Source organism: Ammodytes marinus (genome assembly GCF_949987685.1).
Source record: "Ammodytes marinus genome assembly, chromosome: 17".
NCBI lineage: Eukaryota > Metazoa > Chordata > Actinopteri > Uranoscopiformes > Ammodytidae > Ammodytes > Ammodytes marinus.
The window spans coordinates 26,313,485-26,335,924 of record NC_137221.1 but is presented as its reverse complement, the minus strand read 5'-3'; the positions used below and the strand labels follow the sequence as shown (position 1 = coordinate 26,335,924).

At 42.6% G+C, this 22,440-nt stretch overlaps 1 protein-coding gene across 1 annotated transcript; it reads left to right on the top strand.

The window, feature by feature from the left end:
* Positions 1 to 264: 264 nt before the first annotated feature.
* maneal (mannosidase endo-alpha like) lies at positions 265 to 21,743 on the top strand (the record flags this gene model as incomplete). The annotated part of the gene is made up of 4 exons (XM_080045478.1): positions 265 to 781; positions 1,871 to 1,980; positions 17,919 to 17,995; positions 21,107 to 21,743. The coding sequence occupies 4 exons, from the start codon at positions 265 to 267 to the stop codon at positions 21,741 to 21,743; spliced, it is 1,341 nt and encodes a 446-aa protein (XP_079901604.1).
* Positions 21,744 to 22,440: the final 697 nt, after the last annotated feature.

Below are 22,440 nucleotides of genomic sequence, written 5' to 3'. Positions count from 1 at the left end.
CTATAAACGCTTACAGGATTCCCTCGCTCTGATGGAAGAAGTGGAATTAGATGCTTTTGGTAGCTTAATGGTGCGTCTTACGGGCTCTATTATGGGCCAGCCGCTGCAGTAGGGACTACTGAACGCGCTCTATACCTTTACCAGTTCGTTGCCACTTCTCGCTATCAGACGATGCGTGAGTCCAGGCTGCAATAGTGTCTGCCCCCCTGCTGGCTCCAGGAACCCGCGGCTGTCAGTCTCCTCTCAGCACCACGGACAGCGACCATGACTCGCCTGCGCAGGAAAGCTCTCGTGGCTCTATTCCTCTTCACGCTCTTCATATTCGGGGCCATGATGGGGCTCCGGACGCTCAAACCCAGCGACGGCTTCTCGGACTTGGCCCCCGGGATGGACTTCATCGGGGAGAGGTCCGAGAGGCGGCGCTTGGACGTGAGAGACGCCGCGGCGGTGGTGTCGTCGTCGCCGGGCCAGTTCCACATGGGCGCCAGCGACACCAAGGTGGTTTTCACCCGCTCGGACAGAGAATACAGCATCTTCTATGACGTTCACATCTTTTACTACCTGTGGTACGGCTCGCCCAGCATGGACAACAAGTACATCCACTGGGATCACGTGCTGGTGCCACACTGGGACCCAAAGATCGCAGCTAGCCATGCCCAAGGAAGGCACACTCCTCCGGAAGACATTGCTTCGAGTTTTTACCCTGAGCTGGGACCCTACAGCTCCAGGGACCCGGACGTGCTGGAGTCACACATGGCCCAGGTGGAAGCGGCGGCAGCAGGTAACAACAGCAACACTGGCTGGATGTGTTTCCCTTGTTTGTGTAGTGGTTTATTGTCCAGGGCCATAGCCATTCCTTCCAAAGCCCGCACCCCCAGACTTTAGAAATTAAATCTTTACATTTTTCCACATGTTATCCATTCAGTTTACTTTTGAAAATTGATTTCTTACAATGGAATGAATGAATTGGTGTTGTTGAAAGCCTCTCCACATTGCCAGTCGCCTACAAACTCCTGATTAACAACTAGGCTACAGAATTCTCCATTCAAACTTTTCGTCTTTCACCCTACCAAAAAACCCGCTTAAACCTGCTTACATCCGGATTATGTCTGCAGTGTGAATGCGTGCAATGGATATTCACTACCAGGTAAAAGACTCTGCAATTAATCACTGGTATATCCTTTGCCTTGTTTCCACTGAACAGTACAGTTTGGTGTGGTTTGGTATGGAAAGCTAATGCTAGATCTGGCTTGCATTTCCACTGCCAACAGTACCCTTTGTTGGTAGGCGGGGTTTAAGCCAGGTGGTCGCGGTATTCTACCAATAAATTAAATGAGAAAGGCATCTTGAACAAGAACTGAACCAGGACGTGTTCCATGCACAGACAGTGGGGACTCCTTTGTCATTACTGACTTCCAGTTTCTGCACATCTGCACCTGGCCATGCTTACTGCGGCACGCTAAATCCACCATTGGCAATGCATGTTGGCACGTGGTTACTAGGATACTGTGATGAGTAAAAGAGATCAAGCAAAAGTTGCAAGAAACTTGCCACATATTATGCTTATTTTCAGGTTGGTAAATTGTAATTTTGGGTCTCTACTAGAAACTATTTTCATGGTTTAGAGCCTAATATGATGTCATAAGAGGAGAGAAATCTGACTGGGGTTTTTAAACACAGCTTTTCAGAAAGGTGTAAAAAGGTTTTTTTATATTTTTTAAAAGGAGTTTCTGAACACACCAGAGACCCATATTAATGTTGCAAAGCCATGACAAAGTGCATTTGGCATAATAGGTGTGACCTTAACCTAACCATGTGAATGTGACTGTCTGCCTGTGCTGCTCCTGCCCTGTGTGCTGTGTGGTGGTAGGGGTGGTGGTTCTGTCCTGGTATCCCCCTGAGGAGGCAGACCAGCACGGGGAGCCCACCGAGGACCTGGTCCCTGCTGTGATGGACGCAGCCCACAGGCACAGCATCAAGGTAACTGGTGACAAGACCGGTATGTTTTATTCCCTTTCTGATGATTTACCGAATGGTTATCTTGCCCAGTGACAGTTCAATGTTAAAGCTAGCCAGAGAGAAAACATGTATCTTCAATGTTCTATCGCTCACTCACTCACACTCACTCACTCACTCACTCACTCACTCTGCATCTGGAAATGTCCAGACTATTCCCCTTTGGATTTCTCTGACCTGGTGTGAACAACAGAGAGCCACAAGTAGTTGACTCATGTCAGTTCTGATATGGACAGCATAGATGTGTGGCACAAAAAAACACCATTCCAATATATGCAACCAATATGTCTTTCTTGTAAAACATGTTATGGTTAAGCTCGGGGATTGGACCCAAATGCACGACAACAGAACCCAGGGAAGCAGTTTAAAGGACAATGTTTACTAAAGACTAGGGCTGGCGACAGGCTGGCAGGAACACAGGTAGGCCGGGGCAGCGTAGCGAGCATGGGCGTGTGGAAGACCGGAACAACAGGCAGGCGGAATGGCTGAGGCAAACTGTGACGAAAAGAACAAGAGGAGGGTTCAAGCTACACAAACTAGGAACTCGAGAGAACAACTCAGGACAACTGGAAGCCGGGGAACAACAGCTAAATACCGCTCCTGTTGGAAGTACAACCAGGCGCAGAATGGCTGGAATCCAGAGGCTTTGTTGGGTGGGTCTGATGAGGCAACAAGCTTCACCTGGAGCAGCCTGCAAGGGAGGGTACCCACGCCCACATGTATACCCTGCGTTCCCAATCGCATACTCTTTCTTTTTTCTATTCTACATACTACATCCAACGATAAAAATAATCTAGTTAGGATGCAGTAGGCATACTATTGGGACATACTTTTACTTATTTATTTCATCATAACATTGCGCCTTGATCTTGCTTTTATATCCGTCGCATCCCGTTTGTTTTCATATGGTCCGTCGATGTGACGTCACTTCAGGTTCGCACTGGATTATGGGTCAGAATCGACCAAATAGGATGCTGTTTTCAACACTAAAAATCTTGGCCGGATGTAGTAGACATCCGGGTCTTTCTAACCATCCTAAATCTGGCCACAAGAATCGGGACATTCTAAATCTTTTTTTCTACCATACTAAATAGTAAGTATGCAATTTGGAAAGCAGGGACAGAGACAAAGACAGGGGGGGGGACAGGAGGGAGAGACAGACATGGAACAACAGACAACAAACAGAGGAGAAGGAGAGGCTGCCATGCCGTGAGTCATGACAACACAGATGATTCGCTCCAAGAGAATGCCAACATCATTTCAGCCAAAGTCTTAGCTCCACTGTCATTTAGGCCTTCATCCATCTATTCATCCACTGCTGTTGTATTACTGTCTGCATAGCGTGTCTGTTTAGTGGAGCAGTGCTAACCTACATAACCTTAAGCAGAGCATAACCTTGCTCCGGCAGAGCAGGCTTATGTAAAAGTGGATGGTGTAGCACTAGCGCTAATAGGCTTTGACCTGTTTGAGTCTGGGGCTCTTGTTCACTCAAAGTCCAGCACCGTCTAGACATCTTGATTCAGATGAGTAGAGATGTTCTTTTCAAATAAAAAGTGCTGCATTTAAATGCTGGTGCTGAGGACCCTTAAACTGCATTTCCTTCTTCAGCAGTGTAAAAAGTGTGCCGTGGCCTTCATACAAAATGCAGCATGTCTTGCAGCTGCATTGCATTCTGGTCCGTTGAGTGAAGTGAATTGATGCTGCCTACCCAGTGGATCCCAGTGGGTCCTTTCATTCAGATACTCTGGCCTCAACACCTGACATTTACAGGAACACACACGTTGTGGATACCAGATGTAGATGTTCTGCTTACTGCCGAGACAAGAGCTGTTTTTAAACCCTCAGCCATGTTTTTAATGTAGATTTCAAATGGCCGCTCCATCCAACCGAGTCTTGTTTACTTCAGAGGCGTCACATGCCATTAGATGGTGAGCGTGCTTGAGACAGCGGGGAGCAAAACAACCTGAGCTCAGACTGTTGATTTAGCGTTAAGAGGACAACAGAGCTTTCCCTCGGTCTATTTTCATACTCCTTTTATGGAAGTCTTAGACTGGCAAGTGTGTGTGTGTGTGTGTGTGTGTGTGTGTGTGTAGGTGTGTGTGTGTGTGTGTGTGTGTGTGTGTGTGTGTGTGTGTGTGTGTGCCACAGTCAGACTTACACAACAGTGTGTATCTCACAGCTGACCCGAGGGCTAATGCTCCAGTGTTTCAGTGCACCAGAGCTGCTGCTGACAAAATACAGGCTGAAGTCTGTGTTTGGGAGCAGTGGTGCATTCATCGTGTATACATGTGTGTGTGTGTGTGTGTGTGTGTGTGTGTGTGAGTGTAATTGTGTGCTTTTCCTTAACAAATGTCACGTATGTCTGCTTTTCATGTCTTTTGACACATGGGAATGCATCTCTGTCACTATTCAAATGCCAAATGAGCCCTGCATTCCAAATCAAATACTTTTTATTTATACTACACTACATACTAAAGTACAGAAGAGTTTTAGGGCCACAAGAGAGAAAATAAATCAGATAAGGAAGATTTATTTATCATTATGTCGAGAAAAGTCAAGAATAAAGACGAATACTCCAAAATGCTTAGTGGGGCATTTATGTATTTTCAGCATACTACAATTGACTTGCATGTATTGGGACATCCCACATCTTTTTCTGGCATACTAAATAGTAGCGAAGTATGGGGATTGGAACGCAGGGGAGGTGTGATTAGGGTTGACTGTTGTGCCAGGGTTCATCCGAAGCAGACCACTGGTGTCACAGATATTTATTTATTATTATTCTTCCGGACAATTACATACAATACACAATTTTCTCTTTGCATATTCACACATATTACTTTGTGTTATCGTCCGAAGGGTGGCAGGAGAAGCCAAAGGCTTATCAGGTCCCGCCCCCACTGTCGGCTTGAACCATCAGAGTGGAGGACACACGCTGACCTATATTCCCCATCTAGTGCTTCCTTTCTCACTAATTAAGCATATAGATTGGCCCTGTTAGCAGGGTCAAAAGATGCTCCAAGCAAACAAGAAGGGAGAAATTCAAACTTCATAGGCCCAGAAGTGTTGTGTTCTAACCGCATGTTATATATAATGTTTCATAACTAAGGTCGTCCATGAAGATACTGGAATTTCAAACCTGGATCCTGTTACTCAATAACCACATTAATCTAGTTTAATTTTCAATATGATGTTCTTTCAATTGAAACGTTTTAAAGAGCTATGAATAAAAAGTATTGTCGCAACCGCATGTATAACACATTGCATCGCTTCACTGTGTCATGCGATCTCCATCTTCAGTGCACTAAGTATGACTAGCACCACTATAGGAAATTGCAGATGAACATTTAATATCATTTAATTTCCAGGAAAGGACATTTCATTCTACTTTTTAGACAGGACCATGACTATTACGTGTAAAAGTTTGGCCAGATAACTAGCTTTCTGTCTAGTCTTGTTTAAATGATGCAGGAGGCTGAATGGGGCAGCGTATGATCATTATTTAAAGCATCTATCTAAAATGACAAATTATTAATGTGCCAATATGACATCTTACGCTTCCTAGTTATAATGAAGAACTGTTCCCTTCATAAGAGAGATTATGAACTATGTTGAATGATGTAGCCAGCATCAGACCCTGTGCCTGTGCTGTCCCTGTGGGTGTGTTTTTTAGTACAAAACCACTCAGACGAGATGGATGGTGATATGTGGACGTGTTATGTGCCACATTGCATTATTTCATATTATTTCTGCTTATTTGAGTGCACTCAATGCATTTTAAGACTAACCCTGCGTTCCGAATCGCATACTTGTTTCTACTATTTAGTAGAAACAAGTATAGTAGTATGGTAGAAAAAAGATTTAGTATGTCCCGATTCTTGTGGTCAGATTTAGGATGCTTAGAAAGACCCGGATCTCTTCTACATCCGGCCAAGATTTTTAGTGTTGAAAACAGCATCCTATTTGGGCGATTCTGACCCACAATCCAGTGCGAACCTTAAGTGACGTCACACCAACGGAGCCTCCATATGAAAACAAACGGGGATGCGACAGATATAAAAACAAGAGACAAGATCAAGATCAATGTTATGATGAAATAAATAAGTAAAAGTATGTCCCAATAGTATGCCTACTGCATCCTAACTAGATTATTTTTATTGTCCGATGTAGAATAGAAAGAAGAAAGAGTATGCGATTCGGAACGCAGGGGTTGTGTGTTTTTCTTTCATAACGGCACTTTGTATCTGCACTTTTGAACTTATCGTCTGGGTTTACATAATGGCTTAGCTAATGTGGATGCATGTACACATGCCAACATGATGACATAATGCAGCTTCAGTACAGTGTTAGTCATCATCTGAGGAGAAAGCAAACATTCGTGAGAACTGTTTGGGAGACGCCTAATACACCTCAGGCCTGGAATGTAAATATCTTTAGCCTCATAGCATAATTGCCTAAATCATATTTACATACTCTACCCTACATCTACTCTATTCTACATCTACTCTACTCTACATCTACTTTTGGTTAGCCTAATAGCATAATTGCCTAAGTCATATTTTAAGGGTTATAGAGTAGGGTAAAGTAGATGTAGAGTAGAGTACTGTAGATGTAGAGTAGAGTAGATGTAGAATAGAGCAGATGTAGAGTAGGGTAAATATGATTTAGGGAATTATGCTATGAGGCTAACAATATGGGAGTATGTCAGCGTCACACAATATGAGCAAATACAGCACTTCTCATCCGCATCGATAATACACCCGTGATACAGCCATAGCAGGAACAGATGGAGACTCAAGATTCCAAACCTTTATTTGTTCATATGCACAACAATAACAGCAGCAGCCATTGGCAATGAAACTCTCTCAAACAATGCAATAGGAAAAAGAAAAAAAGCACAAATGAAAAGAGCAACACCTGAGACACAAATAAACACAACAGTAGTGCAAGGGCAAAGTGCAGACAAGAGTATAGATAAGGTGCGAAAATATAAAGTAAATTTAGAATGCAAAAAAACTAATTGGAGACAAAATAGAGTACTGTATAGGTGTATGTACTGTAATACTGTACATAACAATAAGACTAATAATTGTAGTGAAACATTATAGTGTAAATGTAAAAGAATACTGTTAAATATAATTATAAAATGCTTAGTGTATGTTATGTGATTGGTGTCTTTCATCATTTCCAAACCCAGTGTAGACGGCTGACGAGCCCAGTGCCAAACACTGCCGCGTTGCCATGGAAACTGTTTAGGAAGACCTTGCGGCCTCTTTTGAAAAAGAAAAAAGATGGAGTGGGCGTGGATTGCCTCAGTGTTTGTGGCTTGACAGCTCTGTCAATGCTTTACTGTCTGTACCGCCTATAGCTGCAACAGACCTGTTTTTTCTTTGTGACTGAAGAAAACAAGCATACCATAGTGTGAAATGGTGTTCATACAGCTCTGGAAAAAATGAAGAGACCACTCCCAATGTTCAGTGTCTCTCGTTTTACTATTTATAGGCATTATGTTTGAGTAGAATGAACATTTTGGTTTTATAATATAAACTACTGACAACATTTCTACCAAATTCCAATAAACATTTGTTTGTCATTAAGAGCATTTTCAATAAGTTATGTAGAGATGAAGATTGAAGAAAAATCCAGACTGGTCTCTTCAATTTTTTCCGGAGCTGTATATACCCCCAAAGTTGGTGATTGTCATGTTTTAATCAAGTCCTTCTGAAACAAATGGATCACATGAATCTTGAAGAATCAATGCTATTTTAAGTTTGAATTATTACCGGTACTGAGTATAAAGTATATAGTTAAGAAGGATGGCATCCTGTCTTGGAGTGTGCCGACAGATGAGATGACAATATGGGACAAGCCTGCGGGGAGGGCTGAGCAATCTATGTCAACTGTTCCCTCTCGTCATAGCTCTGTTTTTTCTAGCAGGCTCCAGCATGCAGCAGACTAAACTTAGCGTCTGTCTCCTTCTATCTTTATGCCAGAGAAAAAGCAAACTGTTTTTTTACCTGGCCATTTTTTTCTTTTTCTCGACTGATGGCTTTTGGAATAAGGTAACCTAGGACCAACCCTTTTTGCCATTTGTGAGGCAAACACATGAATGTCCAGGCTAGAATCTAAACACATGGATTCAATTTGAATCAATACGTACGATTGTGAGCTAATTAACAGTGTGTGGGTTATTTCTCTAACAAAAGACAAAGAAGCTTTAGTTTTTTGCCAAGTCGCCTCATGTTATTCTGTGATGGAACATGACGCAGCATCCCTGTTGGAAATCCTGTTTGGGAATGAAATAATCTTTTAGTTTAATCAGAAAATGCAGCTATACGATTATTATCGATGGCCAAAAAGCAAAACCTCCTATCTGCATTTTTTAATTTTTTTTTCTTAAAATGATGAGAACAAGGAAGGCTGCTCCTCTTCAGTAGTTTTGCAACATTTTCCCGCCCTTCATTGTGACAGAAAAGTCACATGAAAAAAACCTCATATCATGTTCGCCGGGAATATGTTTAAGTTCAAAACCTCCTATCTACACAAGTTCAAAACTTGAGACTTCTGAGGTATGTAAACTAATCTTAAAATATGTCAGATTGCAGTAATCAATTGTTTTCTTAATCAAATGTATCTTCCACCTTTACTAGTGAAGTATTTGTTAGTATCTCTGTCAAGTTAATGATGAGAATACAATGAATCGGGAAGGGTACCGTATTATTGCTATTATGCATCAGCGTATTACTGTTTATACAGCAGTTGGTTCTGAGCGAGTGATTTGATTGGACGAGAGACCTTCTGAGCGTTCTGAAGGAGTGCTGATATTAGCCAACAACATCACTCGGGACTGTTCACCAAACTGTAGACCAACTGTCAAAATCACTCTGCGGCTCACTGATGAGCCGGAGCTTCAGTTGTGTGTTATCTGTGTGTGTGTGTGACTCAGGTTGATTGTGGCGAGTCTCTCCCCTGTGAGAGGGCATCGCTGCCACACACAGACACACAGACAGAGACAGTGTGCGGTAGTCGCTCACACTCACGTTACTGAAGACAGCAATAGTGTGTGGAGATAAACTCAGGCTGCTGAATAATACGAGCGCAGCATAGCTTTAGCCTAGCCTATCTTTCCCACCTCATTATATAACGTTACTTCCCCCGGGCCGAAATACACTCATAAACTCTGGGAAATGAAGCGTGGGGGTTTGGATTGGGCAGCGGACCTTATTACCAACTAGATTAAGATCCGCCGTTCCGTTTCTTTGGTGATTTTTACGGGACATCGGGCCGCCGTGGTTAATGTGACCAGAGTAAACAAAGCAAGACGAGCTCACTCGCGTAAAGTTGTTGCTTAGCAACGCGCTCCGCTCTGACTGCTGTTGTCGAACTATTTGTGTTGGCGGAAGCAAATACATTCTTAAATGATTAAAGATAACATTTTAAAGTTAACTTGTGAATTTCAGTTATAAAACTGCTGTATAAAAGCAATAGCACACTCGAGGTCGCATGTTGTCGCTCTATATCAGCACTGCTGTGTTTCTCTTCGGCACTCGGCCTGCGGCCTCGTACCTACGACCGAATCACAGCAGTGCTGATATAGAGCGACAACATGCTCCCTCTCGTGTGCTATTGCTTAAATAAACCATAGATATCTATGGTATTTGCGCCCAATAGTGAACATTTTATTTCACCAAGAGGGTGAGTTGATCTAAAATATTATAGATAATACTTGAAACAGCTCTGATCACCATAGATAAGCGTTTTTGTTAGCCAAGCTCTTTTTAGGTAAAAACAGAGTTTATTTACAGCCAGTACTCTTTGAACTGAGTTACAATTATACACTTCAAAAGTAGATGAGTAGCCTATAAAGAGAAGCCCATGCCAGACAGAAGACTGCCCAATAAAGGTGGAGACTTACAGTATCTCACAAAAGTGAGAACACCCCTCACATTTCTTCAACTATTTCATTTTATCTTTCCATGGGACAACACTGAATAAATGACACTTTGATACAATGTTAAGTAGTCAGTGTACAGCTTGTGTGCTTCTCCATGTGTTGATACCTTGCCGTGGTGGAGAGGCTTGCGCGCATCAGTGACCCCTGAGAGCTATACCGACTGGGGCTAAGCCCCTGGCAGGTTTTACCATGCCGGGCAGGTCTCGGGGTAGAGGCCAGACGAAATTCAGCACCTGGCCCTCCAGGTTGGGGGTTGGGCGTGGGGCCAACGACCCCACCCTGTAAAAAAAAGTTATGTTACGGAAACCGATACAAATGTAAATACCAATGTTAATAGCCCTGATGTGGATTTGAGCCAGATATCTGGCAGTATGACCATTACTGATGAAAGCCGTCAACCGGAAGTCAGAAGTGCGAATGATAATCTACTCGGGCCAAAGAGCAAGATCCGGCTAGGCACATGGAATGTCCGCACTATGTACGAAACATCTAAAGCCGCACAAGTTCTCAGTGAGATGGAGAGATACCAACTGGACATTCTTGGGATCAGTGAATGCCGCTGGACGGGTGCTGGAAAGCAAGTGACAAGTGGAGGATCAGTTATTCTCTACTCAGGGCATTCAGAACGTCACGAACGCGGTGTGGCCATCATAGTCTCAAAAACGAAAGTTAAAACTTTGCTTGAATGGGAACCAATCAGTGATAGGCTCATCAGAGCCCGCTTCAACTCGAAACACTCTAAACTCACCATCTTACAGTGTTATGCACCAACAAATGAAGCTGAGCAAGAGGGCAAAGATGGCTGGTATGAAGAGCTACAAGCCACAGTCTCAAAAGTCCCACAACACGATACGCTACTGATCATCGGAGATATGAATGCCAAGGTTGGCGCTGACAATAACAACTTTGAAAGAGCTATGGGGAAGCATGGCTGTGGAGTGATGAATGATAACGGCAGGCGCTTCGCAGACTTCTGCTTAGAAAACAACTGCGTAATAGGGGGTACCATCTTCCCACATAAAAACATCCACAAGCTTACATGGAACTCGCCTGATGGCCGCACATCAAATCAAATCGATCACATTGCAATAAACGGGAAATGGCGCAGATCTCTACAAAATGTGAGAGTTTGTCGTGATGCAGATGTGTACAGTGATCACCATCTGGTTATAGCAATCATCAAGCTAAAACTACGCAGAATTAAAGAGGAAAGCATGCAAAGGAAACACCTTGACATTGCCAAACTGAAATCCCCAAAGACCAAAAAAGAGTTTGTGGTAGAATTGAAAAACCGCTTTGCTGCCTTAGCTGATACCAACGAAGACCCTGACATGGAGACAAGGTGGGAGTCGATAAAGAACACCTACATTGAGACATCAAAAAGTATCCTAGGCTATAGAAAGAAACAGAATAAGGAGTGGTTAACACCGGGAACGTGGAAGAAAATAGTAGAGAGGAAAGAGCTCAAGGCCAAAATGCTGAGCACCAAATCACCTAGATTAATACAACAGGCCCAGGCTGCATATAAGAACAAAGATCGTGAAGTGAAGAGAAGTGCCAGGAGGGATAAAAGATCCTTTGTAGAGGAGCTTGCAAAAGAAGCTGAACATGCTGCTACCAGGGGGGATTTAGGAGTTGTCTACAGGATAACCAAACAGCTCTGTGGCAAGAAAAACAGTCACTCTGCCCCTGTAAAAGATCTTAATGGGAACAGCCTCACTATAGAAACCGAACAAGCAACGCGATGGGTACAACATTTCCAACAAGTCCTCAACAGACCGGTACCGGATGATGTCGCAAATCCACCAGCAGCAGATGTTGTCCTGGACATTGACACCAGTCCACCAAGTAAAGATGAAGTCAGACGTGCGATCTCAGCCTTAAATAATAGAAAGGCGTGTGGAATTGACAGCATCCATGCAGAAATGCTAATGGCCGATGTTGAAACTTCAACAAAGGTTCTTACAAGCTTCTTCCATTCCATCTGGGACAAGGACACTATCCCGGACGACTGGGTCAAAGGGCTCATTGTAAAGCTCCCAAAGAAGGGTAATCTTCAAGACTGTGACAACTGGCGAGGCATCACACTCCTATCCGTACCATCAAAGGTATTCTGTAGAATTCTCCTAAACAGAATTAGCCCAACTATTGACACCAAACTCAGAGAAGAGCAAGCCGGATTCAGGAGAGGTAGAGGATGCATAGACCAGATATTTGCCCTTAGAAACATCATCGAGCAGTGTCTAGAATGGAACAACCCCCTTTACATCAATTTTGTCGACTTCAGGAAGGCCTTCGACAGCCTCCATCGTGACACTCTATGGAAGATCCTAAGGTTCTACGGAGTCCCTCCTAAGATGGTCACATTAATAGAGTTGTTCTACCAGCACTTTGAATGCAGTGTTATTCTTGATGGAAAGCTGTCTGAGTGGTTCCCTGTGAAGTCTGGTGTACGACAGGGCTGCATCCTCTCACCTATGCTTTTTCTACTTACCATTGATTGGATAATGCGTAAAACCACTGCAGACAAGCCAAGAGGTATCCAATGGACTATGTACTCCCAGTTAGAAGACCTAGACTTTGCAGATGATCTAGCTGTTCTGTCCTCCAATCATAACCATCTACAGGAGAAGACTGAAAGACTGCATAACTTTGCAAAGCAGACAGGCTTAAATATCAACACCTCCAAAACTCAAACTATGTATATAAACCCAACTACAGAAACACCCATCACAGCAGACGGCACACCACTTGAGAGGGTAGACAAATTTACCTACCTGGGAAGTCTTGTGAGCACTGATAATGCAGCCAGCAAAGACATCGACGCACGTCTTGGAAAAGCTCGTAGCGCTTTTGCCATACTTCGGCCTATCTGGAAGTCCAACCAATACAGCCTACAGACTAAGATCCGACTGTATAACAGCAACGTAAAGGCAGTACTATTATATGGCTCTGAGTGCTGGCGAGTTGTTCAAAGCGACATGATAAAGCTTAATGTCTTTCACAACAACTGTCTGAGAAGAATTTGCCGCATTTTCTGGCCAGTGAAAATCTCCAACCAAGACCTATATAGACAAACCGGAGGAAACAGCGTGGTGGACGACATCAAACGTCGACGTCTGAAATGGCTTGGACACGTTCTAAGAATGGACAGTCAGCGTATCCCCAAGGTTGCCTTGAGATGGACACCAACAGGAAAGAGAACGCGTGGTAGGCCAAAAACCACTTGGAGGAGAACAATTACAGCTGAGCTGGCTGAAATGAACCTTACCTGGGGCGAGGCACAACATGTTGCCAAAGACAGAAACAAATGGAGACACACTGTATCGGCCTTATTTCCCATGGGGGAAGAAGAGGCATAAGTAAGTAAAAGTACAGCTTGTATAACAGTGTAAATGTACTGTTCCCTCAAAATAACTCAACACAGCCATTAATGTCTAAACTGCTGGCAACAAAAGTGAGCACACCCCTAAGTGAAAATGTCCAAATTGGGCCCAAAGTGTCAATATTTTGTGTTGCCATCATTATTTTCCAGCACTGCCTTAAGGATGACATCAAGGAGCTGGTGGATATTAGAGACCTTGCGCTCCTCCATCTCCCGTATGAGGATGCCCCAAATATGCTCAATAGGGTTTAGGTCTAGAGACATGCTTGGCCAGTCCATAATCTTTACCCTCAGCTTCTTTAGCAAGCCAGTGGTCATTTGGAGGTGTGTTTGGGGTCGTTATCATGTTGCAGTACTGCCCTGCGGCCCAGTTTATGAAGGGAGGGGATCATGCTCTGCTTCAGTATGTCACAGTACATGTTAGAATTCAATGAACTGTAGTTCCCCAGTGCTGGCAGCAATCATTTAGCCCCAGACCATGACACTCCAACCACCATGCTTGACTATAGGCAAGACACACTTTTCTTTGTACTCCTCATCTGGTTGCCGCCCCACACTCTGAACACCATCTGAACCAAATAAATGTATCTTGGTCTCATCAGACCACAGGACATGGTTGCAGTAATCCATGTCCGTAGTCTGCTTGTCTTCAGCAAACTTTTTGTGGGGTTTCTTGAGCATCATCTTTAGAATAGGCGTTCTTCTGGGACGACAGCCATGCAGACCAGTATGATGCAGAGTGTGGTGTATGGTCTGAGCACTGACATGTTGACCCCCCACCCCTTCAAGCCCTTCAGCAATGCTGGCAGCACTCATACGTCTATTTTCCAAAGCCAACCTCTGTGTATGACGCTGAGCACGTGCACTCAACCTTCGTAAACCGGGCCTCAGGGCAGTTTTGCAACATGATAACGACCCCAAACACACCTCCGAACGACCACTGGCTTGCTAAAGAAGCTGACGGAAAAGGTTATGGCCTGGCCAAGCATGTCTCCAGACCTGAACCCTATCGAGCCTCTTTGGGGCATCCTCAAACGGAAGGTGGAGGAGCGCAAGGTCTCCACCAGCTCCTTGATGTCGTCATGAATGGGTGGAAGAGGATTCCAGTTGCAACCTGTGAAGCTCTGGTGAACTACATGCCCAAGAGGGTTAAGGCAGTGCTGGAAAATAATGGTGGCCATACAAAATATTGACACTTTGGGCCCAATTTGGAAAAAAATTCTTAGGGGTGTAGGGGAGAATGGGTTAAGTAGGCACACTTTTTACTCCAGTGAGAATTGCTCCTCACCTAAACATCTTTCAATAATTATTCCTACATTAAATTGAAGCTTAAGGTGTTGGCTTGAAATGTGTACCCCTCACTTTTTCTATCTTATTGTAATAAAGAAGAAATTAATCATCAAAGACACCCTTACACATTGTGACAACCAACCCCATCAAGGGGTCGGTTGTCAAACACTATGGGGTTGTTTGTCACAATGTTATCTTAATGGGAATAATATTAAAAAGAAGGCAAGAAAGTAAAACTGAATTTGAAAGTTTAATTGCTTGTCAAGTTGACAAATAGGCCTACATAACTTACTGTAGCCTTGGCAGCTGGTCTAGTTTGGGATGCACTGGGTTTGTTTTGATTTTGTTGCCCTTTTTCTTTTGCTTGCTAGCTGCCTTTTCCTGCTCTATTCTTTCCTTCTCTGGGGTGTCAGTGAGGATACAGCTTGACAATTTATTTCGTTATTGGGTTCCTTTTCTGGCTGCAGCCTTTGGATAACATGTGACAACCAACCCCCCAAAAAATGTGACGACCAACCCCAACTTGAATTTCTTGCTAGCATCAAGGCCAACAACCATCTGACAACTAATTAGCTTGCTAACCACAATCTAAACTATAGTTTACCCTTCACACTTTGTATGGGTAACAAGTGTTTTGTTATGAACCCATTGTGTAAAAGCCTAGAAGAAAAATACTGAGGAGCTAAATATTTCAATTTGACATGAAAAACACAAACGGTCGTCTCTCCTCAAATTCAGCAGTCTATTTCCAAGGAAGACTATGTAGGCGACCTCTGATCCCAATTCTGGATATTTACATACCAAAATTTCACAGACCGCGCCTTCTGGTTCCGAGATATAACGATTGTGACAACCTACCCGTGTGACAAATTACCCCGTTCTCCCCTACTCACTTTTGTTGCCAGCAGTTTAGACATTAATGGCTGTGTGTCGAGTTATTTTGAGGGGACAGTAAATTTACGCTGTTATACAAGCTGTACACTGACTACTTATATCAAAGTGTCATTTATTCAGTGTTGTCCCATGAAAAGATATAATGAAATATTTGAAGAAATGTGAGGGGTGTACTCACTTTTGTGAGATATTGTAGGTATAACCACACCAAATAATAATAAAGTGCAAAAGCACCTATCTGCTAAATTATACAGGAAAAGTGGGGAAATCTGCACTTTACAAGGCACTAATACTTTTTCAACATTTTTAACACATAATATAGTTATATAGTCCAAAAACAGTGTATTGTATCGGGTTTCCTAAAAGAAGAAACATTGTGCAATAAAACCACACAGTTTTTTTCAATTTTTCAGATAGGAGGTTTTGATTTTCGGCCATCGTTATGTATTTAGTGTGGCGAGCTCACATTCATTCTCCTTTTTGAAACCAGAGTGGAATTGGAAAAGCCTGGAACTGCAACCTGATTGTAGTGAACTATGAGAAATCTATCTCTTACTCTGTGTTCCAAAACCCATACTTCCATACTATTTAGTATACCAGAAAAAAGATTTAGGATGTCCCAATACATGCAGGTCAATTGTAGTATGCGGAAAATACATTAATGCCCCACTAACTCCAATACAATTTTGGAGTAATTATCTTTATTCTGGACATTTCTCGAAATAATGAAAAAATATCTTCTTATCTGATTTTTTTTTCTCTCCAGTGGCCCTAAAACTCTTCTGTACTTTAGTATGTATTGTAGTATAAAGAAAGAGTATGTGAATTAGAACGCAGGGTTGCTTTTTATTAGCCTACTACTTTGGGTTATTATTATCAGTGCTGCTTTTGTCCCTGTAAGGCTCCCGTAGAATGAGTCTCTTTTTCCAGTGAGCTGATTGGTCTGCTTGTGACCTGAAGTGGTTAGCATGTTACCATGGTGACCTACCCCTGTTAAAGGTGAGCTAGCTAGGTGAGACAGGAAAGCTTGAGTTAAGAAGACACACGACATGCACAAACATTGTTTTTTCATGCACCGCTCACAGCTACATAGCTTCCATGTCTTCATTCATACTGGTATAAATTAAGTTACAAAAAGTACTCTACATTTTTTGGTGTTATTTGACCAAACCTTGTCTGTTAGCATCTGTTTTTATCTCCTATACAACCATCTTTAATGGCCATTATCAATAAAAAGGAAGAATAAATCCAATACACTGAACCAAAAATCTAACTCCAAAAGAACTATCATCAACTAATCTTTCCATATTCATTCTTAGCACTATTCTGAAGGTTATTACAGAAGGATTTGTTCATATGTTGTTAATCGTCTGATATATGAGACATTTTATTCTTAAAAACATGCAGAAAATAGGGGGCGCCCTTAGCTCAGTTGGTAGGGCGTCCCCCCCCATGGGCCTCGGCCAGCAGCGGACCCGGGTTCGATTCCAGCCCGCGGTCGTTCTCTGCATGTCACTCCCCTCTCTGCCCCACTTCACCTCGGTCTCTACATTATCAATAAAGCATAAAAATGCCAAAAACAATATCTTAAAAAAAAAAGAAAAAAAAAACATGCAGAAAATTCATTAGGCACTTATTTGTTGTAAAACGAAACAAAGATTGTAACTCTGGCTCAGTCTGGATTATTGGTTCTTAAAGAGATGCAAACCCAAACATACTTGGTTACTGACACATATACATATTCATTCAAACATTTTTGAGAAAATTTGAATACAGAAAATAATAGTTCTAATATATAAGTAATCAACTGGCAAAAGTTTCATGATGATATCTATAAGTAGAAAATGTTTTACCCTATTCAAATCTGACTCGTGGACCTATACTGCAGGTCATCCTCTCTCTGCCTCCCCATTTCAACTCTGTACTATCCAATAAAGCTTGAAAATGTCACACAAAAAAAATCTTTGAAAAAAAAAAAACCTTGACCTCTTGTCAACACTGCACTTGCTTAGAATCGCCCTTAAAATGAGCGTGATGCTGCTGGCACAATGTTGAGCAGTTTGACTATTATGAGTATACACAAAAACATGAAACCACTGTGGTACAATGACCTCCACACTGGACATGGAATGACACTCCATTCAACAAGCTGTGCTTCACAGGCAGCCTGGCCAAATACTGAGCACAGTCCTTGACTGCTAATTAAATGTAGCCTTTCATACTGGATGCCCATCAAACACATTTATAATACACAAAAAGTATGAACTGAGTGTTCACTTGGAAATGATCTGCATAACCCTCTTTTGTTTCAGGTGTTTGTGTTTTACTTACGTATGGTTTAGTTAATTGCTCTGTGTTCAAATGTGTTGTTTTGCACAGGTGGCCTTCCACATACAGCCATACAAAGGACGGACGGACCAGAGCATGCATGACAACATCAAATACATCATTGACAAGTGAGTGGTTCTCTGTGCACCCCCTTTCCTTATGGTTCCACCTGCTTCTTTAACATGCTCACTGTCAAAAACCGGGTCAAACTCACACGTGTCAAAAACATAGCTGCCAAATGAATTGGTCTCCCCACACCCACACTGTCAGAGCTTAATCTCAAGGCCATCTCACGCATCGCTCTTACAATAGCACAGGACAAGACACACCCACTCAACTGCCTCTTCACTGTCATGCCCTCTGGACGCAGGTACAGGTCATAGACAGTATAATATCTGTTGTGCAGGAGGGCTCACTATGGTCAAAGCCTGGTGCCTGCAGCCATAGCAGCACTAAACAAAAGGCCAAGATAAAACACCCCAGTCCCACTCTGTTTATATATTCTGCCTGTTTTGTTGTGTTTGTTGTCCATCTGTCTATTGTCTGTCGGCGTGCGGCCCATACATGCACTGTGAAGTGAAAAAGAATTTCCCCTTGGGGACAATAAAGTCTAAAGTTTAAAGTCTTCTAGATGTGTTTCTTCACTGCGTAGAGAGGTCAAGCTATGCTCTCTCCATAACAGTGTCTGCTGACCTCAGAAGTCTGATTGAGGGAAGATGAGGAAGGCGCTTGTTAAATACAGATGTGATCCGGCGCTAACGGATTAGCAGTCTGTATGTTTGTCAAAGGGAACTCTGGCTCTATTTCTATAACTTGTAATATTTGATCATTTTCAATCGTACCCTTAACTCAAGCAACTTAGAACATATGTTAGCTTTAAGTGAGAGACCCAGGGATAGACGTGAGGCTAACAGGATCATTTTTCACCAATAAGATTTTTAGAAGAAGCCTGATAAGAGAACAAAGGAAGCCCATGACTTGACACTGTGGCTAGGAACAGGAACAAATATTCTAAGTGATGCTTATGTTTATAATCTGAGTTTTTAACTGTTACAAATGGTGTCCCACAGGGCTCAATTTTAGGTCCAGTTATTTTCACAATTTATATAAATAACATTGTTTCATCGTTAAAAAACTGTCACGCCCATCTATACGCTGAAGACACAGTACTATTTTGCATTTCCGATTCGGTGCACCAATCTATTCAGAACCTACAAAGCTCTTTTAACACTCTGCAGGACTGTCTAGTGGACCTCAGGCTGGTTCTTAATACAGACAAAACCAAATATATGTGTTTCTCCAGAGCAAAAACTACACATTTTAATGATTTTAATATTTTTACAAAGAATGAATTTTTTACAAATATCTCGGCATCTGGTTAGATGATACACTCACTTTTAATTTTCATATAAATAATCTTGTTTGTCGACTACGACAAAAAAATGGCTATTTTTATAGGAACAAAACCACCTTCCCTTTATTTAGTAGGAAAAGGATTATTGAGGCAGTTTTCATGTCTGTCCTTGATTACGGTGATGTGGTTTACCGGCACGCATCACATTCATGTCTTAAACTCCTGGACTCTGTTTTTCACTCTGCTATAAGGTTCATCACAGGAGATGCTTATGACACACACCATTGTGTTTTATGAAAAGGTTGGGTGGTCCTCCCATAAAGAGAGACGTGACGCACATTGGCACATTTTTATTTACAAAGCCTTGTCCGGGAAGCTTCCTCGTTATTTAACAGAAATGCTGAAAATTTCAGATGGGCTTTATCAGACCCGCTCCACTGACATGCTTATGCTTTATGTCCCACAAGCCCGGTCTGAGCTGGGAAAGACAGCTTTTAGCTTCAGTGCCCCCGACTCCTGGAACAACTTACAGCAAAAAATTAAACTAAATACCTTCATATCCTTTAACCAATTTAAACAAACTATCTTAAATCTGCCAAACTCTACCTGTAACTGTTTTAATTAGGCTATATTGTACTTTCACCCATTTCATTTTAATTGCTGCCACTCTTCACCACTGTGTACATGTTTCAATTGTTTTTTTCTCTTCACCTGTTGTTGTGTATTTGATGTATTTGCATTGAATATTGTTTATGTATTGTTGTTTTTCCTTTGAATTTGTTTGAACTCGACGTCATTGTAAATGAGGGTCACCCCTCAATTGGTCTCTCGGGGATAAATAAAAGTTAAATGAAAATGAAAATAATGATAACTGACAATCAAAGCCCAGGCTAGAGTGCTTTGATTTTTTAAATCCATTAGTTGGGGATTTATTTGTTAAAGAGAACATACACACAACTGAAAAAAGAAACACAAAAACAAAAGACAAAATAAAATAAACAACTAACATGGCAGGTTTCTATGGACTTCAAATGACATTGTTTCAACTATAGGCCAATGTTACGCAGAACATATAAAGTCAACAAGGTGTCATGTAGGTCCTTTCAGTACTGTTATAAGGTCAAGGAAAGGGTCGCCATATCTGTTTAAATTTCTCTGCTTTCCCTGAAGTCTCATTATGAATTTTCTCCATATATATAAAGAACTGGAGAAGTCTATGAGCCAGATGTCAAAACAGGGAGCTATCTCTTTGTTCCAAACCTTAAGAATCATTTTAGCGATAACCATCCCATACTGGATTGACAAAGCTTTACCATACGACCTAAAGTCTGTAGTTGTTCATCGAGCAGGTGTGTATGCTGCGAAGACACTTTGGCCAAGCATCTTCTGAAATCTCCCTCAAATGCTGCGTGGACGGGGCTGTGTGATCCGCAAACAAGTTTACAAACCTAGAGACTAGTTTTTTGGTATCAGGTTTAGCTAACAGTAAGGACTGGAGTTCAACAGGGGGATTATACTTTGCAAAATGTAAAATGTAACCTCTGACATAGTTCCTTATTTGTGTATCTGAAAAAAATAGGATGGCTGCAGTATGGATCCATCCCTCAGCTGAGCAAATAAAGAGAAAACTGTGTAGGATATCCTGGGATGTGATTAAAAGTGTTGCCAGGGATTCTGGAGAACCTTTGTTGTCAACATCACTAAACTGGTGCTCTATAAACCGGTCACTATTTGTAGAAATTGACAATTTCTACTTTTTGGTGCCCACTCCCTGTCAATTCCAAACAGATCTACATATAGTAGCTTTAAAATGACTGTTTCATGTATGTTTGTAACAGCCTGATATTCATCACAGCCTATTCATCTTCTCCTCTCTAAATCTCAGGTATGGAAAGCATGGGGCCTTCTACAGGTTCCGCTCCAGCACAGGGCGTGTGCTGCCCTTGTTCTACGTGTATGACTCCTACCTGACGCCTCCAGAGGCCTGGGCGGAGCTGCTGAGCGCTCAGGGCTCACACAGCATCAGAGGCACGCCGTACGACGCCCTGTTCCTCGCCCTCATCGTGGAAGAGCGCCACAAACACGACATCCAGGCCAGCGGCTTCGACGGCATCTACACCTACTTCGCCTCCAATGGCTTCTCCTTCGGCTCCTCCCACCAGAACTGGAGAGCCATCAAGGACTTCTGTGACTCCAACAACCTGCTGTTCATCCCCAGCGTTGGCCCGGGGTACGTGGACACAGCCGTCCGGCCGTGGAACAACCACAACACCAGGAACCGGGTCAACGGGCGATACTACGAGACGTCCCTGCAGGCGGCTCTGTCCGTCCGGCCAGAGATCGTCACCATCACTTCCTTTAACCAATGGCATGAAGGCACGCAGATAGAGAAGGCCGTACCCAAGAAAACAGTGACCCGTTTGTACCTGGACTACCAACCCAACCAACCGGAACACTACTTAGAGCTGACACGCCAGTGGGCCGAGAACTTCAACAAAGAGAAGGACAAGTGGCTGCTGTGAATGTGGATTCATTTTTGAGGTGGATTCCCTAAACATGACCACACACAGACTGATAAAGGTCCATATTAATCTGATTGTCAGGTTTAAATTGTAATTTGGGCTTCTACTCCTAATAAAGTCTAAAAAAAAATTATATTTCTCATAGAGCCACTGCTAAATCTCCTCTTTTCAGCCTCTGTCTGAAACGCTCTGTTGTAAAGCCTGCCTTTGTAAGCCCTGCTATCCAAAAAAGCCCAGTCTGCCCTGATTGGCCCTGAATCTTACTGCTGGTTTGAATCTAACTGTCAGGTAGATTCAGGGAAATGTAGGTGTGTCCATCACAGGTGGAGGCAATGCTAAGTAAGGTTGGTAATGAGGGGGGCTTGGTTTCTCTCCTTATGATGTCATAAAGGGACAGAAATCTGACCGGGGTTTTCGAACACAGGTTTTCAGAAAGTTGGAGGTGGGGAAAAATGAGAGGGTCGCCATACTTTAGGAGTCTAGTCACTAAAAAACATGAAAAAGGGTCATGTTGCATAATAGGTGACCTTTAAAGGCCAATACCTTTATGTTTATCCACCCACCTTTTCTCTTACTCTAAGCACTTCTGACACGATGTTCTCAAACTGTGTACCGTACCCTGGCTGCTTTTAATCACTAACATTGTCTTTGTACAGCTTAATATTGTCAGTAATATGTTGAAGCATCAAGGTGACAG